A 12,145-nucleotide genomic window follows, 5' to 3' on the forward strand; every position below is an offset into this window, starting at 1 on the left:
AGGAGAGATAAAGGTCTTCCCAAACAAACAAAAACTGAAGGAATTTGTCACCACTAAACCAGCCCTACAAGAGATCCTAAGGGGGACCCTGTGAGACAAAATACCAGAGACATCACTACAAGCATAAAACATACAGACATCACAATGACTCTAAACCCATATCTTTCTATAATAACACTGAATGTAAATGGATTAAATGCGCCAACCAAAAGACATAGGGTATCAGAATGGATAAAAAAACAAGACCCATCTATTTGCTGTCTACAAGAGACTCATTTTAGACCTGAGGACACCTTTAGATTGAGAGTGAGGGGATGGAGAACTATTTATCATGCTACTGGAAGCCAAAAGAAAGCTGGAGTAGCCATACTTATATCAGACAAACTAGACTTTAAATTAAAGGCTGTAACAAGAGATGAAGAAGGACATTATATAATAGTTACAGGGTCTATCCATCAGGAAGAGCTAACAATTATAAATGTCTATGCGCCGAATACCGGAGCCCCCAAATATATAAAACAACTACTCATAAACATAAGCAACCTTATTGATAAGAATGTGGTAATTGCAGGGGACTTTAACACCCCACTTACAGAAATGGATAGATCATCTAGACACACGGTCAATAAAGAAACAAGGGCCCTGAATGAGACATTGGATCAGATGGACTTGACAGATATATTTAGAACTCTGCATCCCAAAGCAACAGAATATACTTTCTTCTCGAGTGCACATGGAACATTCTCCAAGATAGATCATATACTGGGTCACAAAACAGCCCTCCATAAGTTTACCAGAATTGAAATTATACCATGCATACTTTCAGACCACAATGCTATGAAGCTTGAAATCAACCACAGAAAAAAGTCTGGAAAACCTCCAAAAGCATGGAGGTTAAAGAACACCCTACTAACGAATGAGTGGGTCAACCAGGCAATTAGAGAAGAAATAAAAAAATATATGGAAACAAACGAAAATGAAAATACAACAATCCAAACGCTTTGGGACGCAGCGAAGGCAGTCCTGAGAGGAAAATACATTGCAATCCAGGCCTATCTCAAGAAACAAGAAAAATCCCAAATACAAAATCTAACAGCACACCTAAAGGAAATGGAAGCAGAACAGCAAAGGCAGCCTAAACCCAGCAGAAGAAGAGAAATAATAAAGATCAGAGCAGAAATAAACAATATAGAGTCTAAAAAAACTGTAGAGCAGATCAACGAAACCAAGAGTTGGTTTTTTGAAAAAATAAACAAAATTGACAAACCTCTAGCCAGGCTTCTCAAAAAGAAAAGGGAGATGACCCAAATAGATAAAATCATGAATGAAAATGGAATTATTACAACCAATCCCTCAGAGATACAAACAATTATCAGGGAATACTATGAAAAATTATATGCCAACAAATTGGACAACCTGGAAGAAATGGACAAATTCCTGAACACCCACACTCTTCCAAAACTCAACCAGGAGGAAATAGAAAGCTTGAACAGACCCATAACCAGCGAAGAAATTGAATCGGTTATTAAAAATCTCCCAACAAATAAGAGTCCAGGACCAGATGGCTTCCCAGGGGAGTTCTACCAGACGTTTAAAGCAGAGATAATACCTATCCTTCTCAAGCTATTCCAAGAAATAGAAAGGGAAGGAAAACTTCCAGACTCATTCTATGAAGCCAGTATTACTTTGATTCCTAAACCAGATAGAGACCCAGTAAAAAAAGAGAACTACCGGCCAATATCCCTGATGAATACGGATGCAAAAATTCTCAATAAGATACTAGCAAATCGAATTCAACAGCATATAAAAAGAATTATTCACCATGATCAAGTGGGATTCATTCCTGGGATGCAGGGCTGGTTCAACATTCGCAAATCAATCAACGTGATACATCACATTAACAAAAAAAAAGAGAAGAACCATATGATCCTGTCAATCGATGCAGAAAAGGCCTTTGACAAAATCCAGCACCCTTTCTTAATAAAAACCCTTGAGAAAGTCGGGATAGAAGGAACATACTTAAAGATCATAAAAGCCATTTATGAAAAGCCCACAGCTAACATCATCCTCAACGGGGAAAAACTGAGAGCTTTTTCCCTGAGATCAGGAACACGACAGGGATGCCCACTCTCACCGCTGTTGTTTAACATAGTGCTGGAAGTTCTAGCATCAGCAATCAGACAACAAAAGGAAATCAAAGGCATCAAAATTGGCAAAGATGAAGTCAAGCTTTCGCTCTTTGCAGATGACATGATATTATACATGGAAAATCCGATAGACTCCACCAAAAGTCTGCTAGAATTGATACATGAATTCAGCAAAGTTGCAGGATACAAAATCAATGTACAGAAATCAGTTGCATTCTTATACACTAACAATGAAGCAACAGAAAGACAAATAAAGAAACTGATCCCATTCACAATTGCACCAAGAAGCATAAAATACCTAGGAATAAATCTAACCAAAGATGTAAAGGATCTGTATGCTGAAAACTATAGAAAGCTTACGAAGGAAATTGAAGAAGATTTAAAGAAATGGAAAGACATTCCCTGCTCATGGATTGGAAAAATAAATATTGTCAAAATGTCAATACTACCCAAAGCTATCTACACATTCAATGCAATCCCAATCAAAATTGCACCAGCATTCTTCTCGAAACTAGAACAAGCAATCCTAAAATTCATATGGAACCACAAAAGGCCCCGAATAGCCAAAGGAATTTTGAAGAAGAAGACCAAAGCAGGAGGCATCACAATCCCAGACTTTAGCCTCTACTACAAAGCTGTCATCATCAAGACAGCATGGTATTGGCACAAAAACAGACACATAGACCAATGGAATAGAATAGAAACCCCAGAACTAGACCCACAAACGTATGGTCAACTCATCTTTGACAAAGCAGGAAAGAACATCCAATGGAAAAAAGACAGCCTCTTTAACAAATGGTGCTGGGAGAACTGGACAGCAACATGCAGAAGGTTGAAACTAGACCACTTTCTCACACCATTCACAAAAATAAACTCAAAATGGATAAAGGACCTGAATGTGAGACAGGAAACCATCAAAACCTTAGAGGAGAAAGCAGGAAAAGACCTCTCTGACCTCAGCCGTAGCAATCTCTTACTCGACACATCCCCAAAGGCAAGGGAATTAAAAGCAAAAGTGAATTACTGGGACCTTATGAAGATAAAAAGCTTCTGCACAGCAAAGGAAACAACCAACAAAACTAAAAGGCAACCAACGGAATGGGAAAAGATATTTGCAAATGACATATCGGACAAAGGGCTAGTATCCAGAATCTATAAAGAGCTCACCAAACTCCACACCCGAAAAACAAATAACCCAGTGAAGAAATGGGCAGAAAACATGAATAGACACTTCTCTAAAGAAGACATCCGGATGGCCAACAGGCACATGAAAAGATGTTCAGCGTCGCTCCTTATCAGGGAAATACAAATCAAAACCACACTCAGGTATCACCTCACGCCAGTCAGAGTGGCCAAAATGAACAAATCAGGAGACTATAGATGCTGGCGAGGATGTGGAGAAACGGGAACCCTCTTGCACTGTTGGTGGGAATGCAAATTGGTGCAGCCGCTCTGGAAAACAGTGTGGAGGTTCCTCAGAAAATTAAAAATAGACCTACCCTATGACCCAGCAATAGCACTGCTGGGAATTTATCCAAGGGATACAGGAGTACTGATGCATAGGGGCACTTGTACCCCAATGTTTATAGCAGCACTCTCAACAATAGCCAAATTATGGAAAGAGCCTAAATGTCCATCAACTGATGAATGGATAAAGAAATTGTGGTTTATATACACAATGGAATACTACGTGGCAATGAGAAAAAATGAAATATGGCCTTTTGTAGCAACGTGGATGGAACTGGAGAGTGTGATGCTAAGTGAAATAAGCCATACAGAGAAAGACAGATACCATATGGTTTCACTCTTATGTGGACCCTGAGAAACGTAACAGGAACCCGTGGGGGAGGGGGAGGAAAAAAAGGAAAAAAAAAAAAAAAAAAGAGGTTAGAGTGGGAGAGAGCCAAAGCATAAGAGACTGTTAAAAACTGAGAACAAACTGAGGGTTGATGGGGGGTGGGAGGGAGGAGAGGGTGGGTGATGGGTATTGAGGAGGGCACCCTTTGGGATGAGCACTGGGTGTTTTATGGAAACCAACTTGGACAATAAATTTCATATATTATAAAAAAAAAAAAAAAGAAGGTTTCCATAAAAACAAAGCAAAATAAAAATTTATCATTTCCATCTGAAAAAAATAAAATAAAATAAAATTTCAAAAAAAAAAAAAATAAAAAAAAAAAAAAAAAATAAAAGTTAAGGTGTTTTAGTCTCTCAAGGGGTAAAGAAAAAAATATTATAGTTATAAAATACCATAAAAATTTACTCTTTAATAACTGGAATTTTTATCTTTTGACCACCTTCATCCATTTTTGCCCACTGCCGCCCCCCACCCCACCCCCGCCACTCCCCTTACTCCATCTTGGCAACCACCAATTTTTTGGTATCTAGGAGTTTGGGATATTTTTGTTTTACTCCATGTATAAGTGAGATTACACAGTATCTACCTCCAACTTTATTTCCCTTAGCATAATGACCTCAAGGTCCATCCATGTTGTAACAAATGGCAGGATTTTTCTTTTTTTTTTTTTTATGGCTGAATATTTGTGTGCATGCATGTGTGGGTGCATGCACAACACATTCACACACACCCACACATTTTCTTTATCTTTTCATCTAGCGACGGTGTGGACCCAGGTTGTTTCCATGTCTTGGTTATCGTAAATAATGCTGCACTGAACACCAGGGTGCAGATATCTTTTCCATAGTGTTTTGTTTCCTTGAGGTAAGAATTCCAGAAGTGTGAGGTGATAGCTCACTGTGATCTTGACAGCATTTCCTTGATTAGTAACGTTGAGTACTTGAGTACCTTTCATGTACTTGTTGGCCATTTGTATGTCTTCTTTGGAAAAATATCTATTCAGATTCTTCCCCATTTTTTGATTGGATAGGTTTTTTTTTGCTATTGAGTTGCAGGAGTTCCTTAGAATTTTTAAAAATATTATTATGTCTAAAAAGCTTTCAAAAGAGATACATTGAGTTGTATCAGTTCTTTATATATTTTGGATACTAATCCTTTATCAATATGTCATTTGCAAATATCTTCTCCCATTCAGCTCGTTGCCTTTTAGTTTTGTTGACTGTTTCCTTCACTGTGCAGAAGCCATTTATTTTGATGTAGTCCCAGTACTTAATTTTTGCTTTTATTTCCCTTGCCTTAGGAGACATACCTAGAAAAATGTTGGTACGGTTATGTCAAAGAAATTATTGCCTGTACTCTCTTCTTGATTTTTATGATTTCAGGTCTCACATTTAGGTCTTTAATGCATTTTGAGTTTATTTTTCTTTTTTTTTTATTTTTAATGTTTTTTTTGTTTTTTTTTTTTTTGAGACAGAGAGACACAGAGCATGAGCAGGGGAGGGGTAGAGAGAGAGGGAGACACAGAATCCGAAGCAGGCTCCAGGTTCTGAGCTGTCAGCATGGAGCCCGACGCGGGGCTCGAACTCACGAACCGTGAGATCGTGACCTGAGCCGAAGTCAGACGCTCAACCAACTGAGCCACCCAGGTGCCCCTTGAGTTTATTTTTCCATACAGTGTAAAAAAGTACTCCAGTTTCATTCTTTTACATGTAGCTGTCCAGTTTTCCCAGCACCATTTATTGAAGAGACTATCTTTTTCTCTTTGGACATTCTTTCCTACTTTGTCAAAGACTGACTGACTATATATAATTGTGGGTTTATTGCCAGGTTTTCTATTCTATTCCATTGATCAATGCATCTAGTTTTCTGCCAGTTCCATACTGTTTTGATTACTACAGGTTTGTAACACAACTTGAAGTCCAGAATTGCGATACTTCCAGCTTTCCTTTTCTTTTTTAAGACTGCTTTGGCTATTTTTGCAGGGGTCTTTTGTGGGTCCATAAAAATTTTAGGTTTGTTCTAATTCTGTGAAAAATATTGTTGGTACTTTGATAGGGATTGTGTTAAATCTGTAGATTGCTTTGGATAATATAGACATTTTAACAATATTTGTTCTTCCAATCCATGAGCATGGAATGTCTTTCCATTTTTCTGTGCTATTTTCAATTTCCTTCATCAACATCTTATAGTTTTCAGAATACAGGTCTTTTACATCTTTGGTTGTTTATTCCTAGGTACTTTATTATTTTTAGTACAACTGTAAATGGGATTGTTAATTTCTCTTTCTGTTGCTTATTAGTATACAACAATGTAACAGATTCCTGTACACTGATTTTGTGTCCTGAGACTTTACTGAATTCACTTATCAGCTTTAGTAGTTTTTTTGGTGTAATCTTCAGGGTTCTTTATAGTATCATGTCATCTGCAAACAGTGGAACTTTTACTTCTTCCTTATTGTTGTCTGACTGCTCTGGATACAACTTCCAATACTATGTTGAATAAAAGTAGTAAGAGTGGACATGCTTATCTTGTTCCTGACCTTAGGGTCAAAATTTTCAGTTTTTCCCTATTGAGTGTGATGTCCGCTGTGGGTTTTTCATATAACACCTTTATTATGTTGAAGTATGTTTCCTCTAAACCTACTTTGTTGAGGATTTTTACTATGAATGGATGTTGTACTTTGTCAAATGCTTTTTCTGCATCTATTAAAATGATCATATGTTTTTATCCTTTCTCTTATTGATAGACCACATTGATTGATTTCAGAATATTGAACCACCCTGGCAACCCAGGAATAAACCTACTTAATTGCGGTAAATGATTTTTTTAATGTATTGTTGGACTCCGTATGCTAGTATTCTGTCGACGATTTTTGCATCTATGTTCATCAGAGATTTGGCCCCGAGTTCTCTTTTTTGGTGGTGTCCTTACCTGGTTTTGGTATCAGGGTAATGCTGGCCTCATCAATTGGATTTGGAACTTTTCCCTCCTTTTCCATTTTTTGGAGAAATATTTAAGAAGAATAAATGTTTGGTAGAATTCACCTGTGAAGCCATCTGGTCCTGCACTTTTGTTTGCTGGAAGTTTGTTTCTTTGTTTTACTGACTCAATTTCCTTGCTAGGAATAAGTCTGTTCAAATTTTCTATTTATTCCTGCTTGTTTTAGTAGGTTAATTTATCCATGTCTTCTAGGTTGTCCATTTTGTTGGCATATAGTTTTTGAGAATATTCTTACAATTTTTTGTATTTCTGTGGTGTTGTTTATCCTCTCTCATTTGTGATTTTGAGTCCTCTTTTTTTCTTGATAAGTCTAAACTAGAGGTTTATCAATTTTGATTTTTTCAAGTAATGAAATCCTGGTTTCATTGATCTGTTTTTTTCAGTTTCTATATCATTTATTTCTACTCTAATCTTTAATACTTACTTCCTTCTCTGTTGATTTGGGGTTTTGTTTTGTTTTTTTTCTAGCTCTTTCGGTATAAGTTAGGCTGTTCATCTGAGGTTTTTCTTGCTTTTTAAGGTAGGCTTATATTGCTACAAACTTCCTTTCACAACAGCTTTTGCGGCATCCCAAAGATTTTGTTTTCTATTGTTTTAAAATGTTTATTCATTTTTGAGACAGACAAGTACAAGCAGGGAGGGGCAGAGAGATGGGGAGACACAGAATCTGAAGCAGGTTCCAGACTCTGAGCTGTCAGCACAGAGCCCAACACGGGGCTCGAACTCATGAACTACGAAATCATGACCTGAGCTGAAGTCGGACACTTAACCGACTGAGCCACCCAGGCGCCCCTGTTGTGTTTTCATTTTCATTTGTTTCCATGTAATTTTTAATTTCATCTTTGATTTCTTGGTTGACTCATTCATTGTCTAGTAGCCTGTTATTTCACCTCCATGTATAAGTGAACGTGTTCTCAGATTTTTTCTTGTGGTTGATTTCTAATTTCATAGCATCGTGGTCAAAAAAGATGCATATGACTTTCATCTTTCTGACTTCGTTGAAACTTGTCCTGTGGCCTAATATGTGATCTATTCTAGAGAATGTTCCATGTGTACATGAAAAGAATATGTATTCTGCCGTTTGAGGATGGAATGTTCTGAATATAGCTGTTAAATCCACCCAGCCCAGTGTGTCATTCAAAGCCATTATTTCCTTATTGACTTTCTGTTTGGATGATCTGTCCATTGATGTGAGTGGGGTGTTAAAGCCCCTTACTATTAATAAATTAATACCAATTAATTCTTTCAAGTTTGTTATTAACCTTTTTAGGTGTTTGAGTCCTCTCATATGGATGCATAAATATTTATAATTGTTGTATCTTCTTGTTGGATTGTCCCCTTTATTATTATACAGTGTCCTTGTCTCTTGTTACATACACTCTTTAAAAAAAAATTTTTTTTAATGTTTATTTATTTTTGAGAGAGACAGAGAGAGAGAGACGGAGAGAGAGAGAGAGAGTACATTAGCAGGGGAAGGGCAGAGAGAGGGAGAGAAAGAATCCAAAGCAGGCTCCAGGCTCTGAGCTGTCAGCACAGAGCCCAACGCGGGGCTCAAACCTACAAACTGCAAGATCATGTCCTGAGCTGAAATCGGATGCTTAACGACTGAGCCATCTAAGTGCTCTTCTTGCTATACTGTTTAAGTCTATTTTGTCCAATAGAAGTATTGCTATGCTGGATTTCTTTTGACATTCATATGCATGACACATCTTTCTTCACCCCCTCACTTTCAATCCGCAAGTGTCTTTCAGTCTGAAATGATTTTCTTGTAGGCAGCAGATAGACTGGTCTTGATTTTTAATCCCCTTGTCACCCTCTGTCTTTTGATTGGACTGTTTAGTCCACTTATATTCAAAGTAATTATTGATAGATATGCATTTATTTGTCATTTTGTTACTGGTTTTGTACTTGTTTCTATAATTTTTCTCTGGCCCTCTCCTCTCTTGCTGTCTTTCACAGTTTGCAGCAGTTAGACTGGGTCTGAGTCAAATTTCTGATTCTTGGTTGTCTGATAATTTTATTAGATGGAACATTATGAATGTTATATTAAGTGTCTGGATTTTGCTGTCTTCTTACAGAGTGTGGGACTTTGTTGTAGCATGTCATTAAGTTACCTGCAAATCAGCTTGAGCCTTCAGAACTTTGTTAGGGAGGTTCTAAAATAGCTTTTATACCAAAGATCATTTAGCCTTACTAGTAAGATATGACCCTTCTATTTGCCTGGGTAATCAATGAGGACTGTATCTCAGATGGTCAGAACTTGAATGTATCTGATTGCTGTGTAAGCTCTACTCTAGGAATTAGCCTAATGTTCCCTGGTGTTTCTTTGCCCAGACTCATGTAAAGATTTACCCTACACCCTTTGCTTAATATTCAGCAAAGACACAACTCAAGAAGAAAGAAAGAAAGAAAGAAAGAAAGAAAGAAAGAAAGAAAGAAAGAAAGAAAGAAAGAGAAAAAGAAAAGAAAGAAGGAAAGAAAGAGGAAAGAAGGAAGGAAGGAAGGAAGGAAGGAAGGAAGGAAGGAAGGAAAGAAAGAAAGAAAGAAAGAAAGAAAGAAAGAAAGAAAGAAAGAAAGAAAGAAAAGAAAAAAGAAAAGAAAAGAAAAGAAAAGAAAAGAAAAGAAAAGAAAAGAAAAGAAAAGAAAAGAAAAGAAAAGAAAAGAAAAGAAAGAGCGAGCCCGTATGGAGACTTCTGCTACTTTTTATCTGCACAGTTCCCTCCTCTGTGGAACTCTGCCTTGTAATTTCTAGCTACCTCAGCCTCAGTGAACTCTAGTTTCTGCCTTCTCAACCCAATGAGACTATTATTTCCCACCTTCCTCCCACTATTCCAAATGTGTCTTCAAGCAAAAAAATGAGAGAGATCATACAGCTCAACTCATTTGCTTCCCTTCTCTCAGGGATCATCCTATTGTAGTCCTTTGTCCAAAGTTTGAAAACACTGTTTCATAAATTTGGTCCAGAGTTTTAATTGTTTACAGCAAAAGACTAAGTCCAGTCCCCATTAGTCCCTCATGACTGGAAGCTGAAGTTCCTTATGAAATGTTTTACAACTGGAATTTTTTACTCAAATTATACTAGCTATTATTCCAGGTCGGTCCACAGATAATCTACCAGTCTTTTAAACCCCTGAATATACTGCAGACTAGGGACACTTCAGGGGTGGCTGGGTGGCTCAGCTGGTTAAGCATCCGAGTTTGGCTCAGGTCATCATCTCACATAGTTCATGGGTTTGAGCCCCGCATCAGGCTCTGTGCTGACAGCTTGGAGCCTGGAGCCTGCTTCAGATTGTGTCTCCCTCTCTCTCTGCCCCTCCCCTGCTTGTACTGTCTCTCTCTCAAAAAAATAAATAAAAATTTAAAAATAAAAAAAAATATTTTTTGAATCCTAGATAAAAAAATGATCTTCAATTTTTTAAATAACTAATACTGAAACTAATACTCTGTACATACCCTCTTGCCCTATGTACCAATATTTTTATATTTCAGTATTTTTATGTTCAGATAGGCGTTCAACATTAGATACTGTGTTATGTATCTCTCCCCATTCTCTCCCCCAACTCCATACCACAACTGAGTGGAAAAATATTTTAAAGATAGTAGCTATTAAGTGTCTCATGAGTCTAAAATTTAATTCAAGGGAAAGATTGCTAGTACTAATAGTAAATGTCTTCTTTCCTTGCTTTTACAAAGGGTGTTAATTCATTTGACAGTGATGAGTTCTCAGGTTCAATTTTTAACTCAGATCGCTCTCCCTGCTCTCTACCATTTTATTATTACTTTTAACTTTGTCCAAAATATTGTTATTATACCTGTGTCTCTTACCATAAATTCTCCCAAATCTGTTCCTACAAAACAGGAGTATAAACAAATAAATGCTAACAAGGTATTCTCTTAATACACCACATTCTTTAAAATGTGACAAGCAACATAAGTAGAAATGTTTACGATGTTCTTAAAAAAGACTTAGGTTTGTAGTAGTCAAAATCCTGAAAGTCGAAGGGGATTTTTTTAAAAAGGTATTCTAATTTTATAAAAGTCTTTCTTCATTTACAAATTCAAAGAAAGGAATTTAAAATACCAGTCTAATGTAAAATGGTTTTAATTCATCAATCACATGTGAATCTTTTATATCTTTATTCAAAAAACTTAAATTGGCTCTTATAGTCATAAGAACTCATATTCAGAGACCAAATTTCTACCTAATGGTAAGAAGCTCTTGTACAAAAGCCTCTGCTCAAACACTTAGTGACCGATAATCTTATACGTCATATTCCATTGTTGTAAGTTCTTAAAGCAGAACAACCTGCTTTAAAATACTGTGACCATTTTTCTATGTATTTCATCGTTCAAAAGTAAAAAAATTTTCATTTTATTCCTCATGCCAACTATAGGAATCATTCTATTTTTAAATAAGTCAGCTTTTAGACAAAAGGCTTAAAAATTACTTTAAAACTAGTAAGGAAAAAGCTTTTACCCCTCACCTGATTACAAGTATCAGATAAAGAATGTATAGCTTCAGAGAACATACTTGCGGAACCCGTATAAATCCAGGCAAGAAATTTAAAGAAGCAATTTAATCCATTGCTAGAAGAGAAAGACAAAACAATTTAGCATAGGTTTTGATACAAATTTCCACCAAAAACTTATGTAATTGACTATACATACCTCTATACTAGATTCTGTTCAAAGTAAATTAAAAAGAATCTCTAGTCTTCAAAGAACTTCTTATATTTTAGGTAACAAGAGTGCAAATTTGAAAAACACAGGTTATGGTATCATCACTCAAATGAAGAAACATGATACGTGTAAAACAAATTACTTAAGTGTATTTTGAGAACTGATGAGAGTGTTTTGTATTTTGACAAAATAAAGTTACAAAGGAAATTAAGTGTCTTCGGTGGGTTAAAGAGGATATGCACTTGATATTGTCTAGCAGACCAGTGTCAAAACCAAGACTTTGATGAAACTCTGTTTTATCAAGCAGGCAGATGCCAGCGACGAAGACGAATCTAAACCAAGCAGTCTCAAGGTCATACCAGAAGATAACAGATGCTAAAAATAAACATGGTTAACTCTGAGGAAGCTGGCTGGCCAGATTCCAACAATAATGACTGGGCCGGCTTATCTCGGGCACTAT

General features: G+C 36.6%; 1 protein-coding gene across 1 annotated transcript in view; it reads right to left on the minus strand.

Moving 5' to 3' along the window:
• Nucleotides 1-12,145, minus strand: part of SLC30A9 (solute carrier family 30 member 9) — a 91,852-nt gene that overhangs the window by 27,094 nt on the left and 52,613 nt on the right. The window contains exon 9 of the mRNA XM_045474219.1: nt 11,490-11,592. Within this exon, the coding sequence (XP_045330175.1) occupies nt 11,490-11,592 (103 nt within the window). The remainder of the gene's footprint in view (nt 1-11,489; nt 11,593-12,145) is intronic.

The sequence above is a fragment of the Leopardus geoffroyi genome, chromosome B1 (genome assembly GCF_018350155.1).
Source record: "Leopardus geoffroyi isolate Oge1 chromosome B1, O.geoffroyi_Oge1_pat1.0, whole genome shotgun sequence".
NCBI classification, from domain to species: Eukaryota; Metazoa; Chordata; class Mammalia; order Carnivora; family Felidae; genus Leopardus; species Leopardus geoffroyi.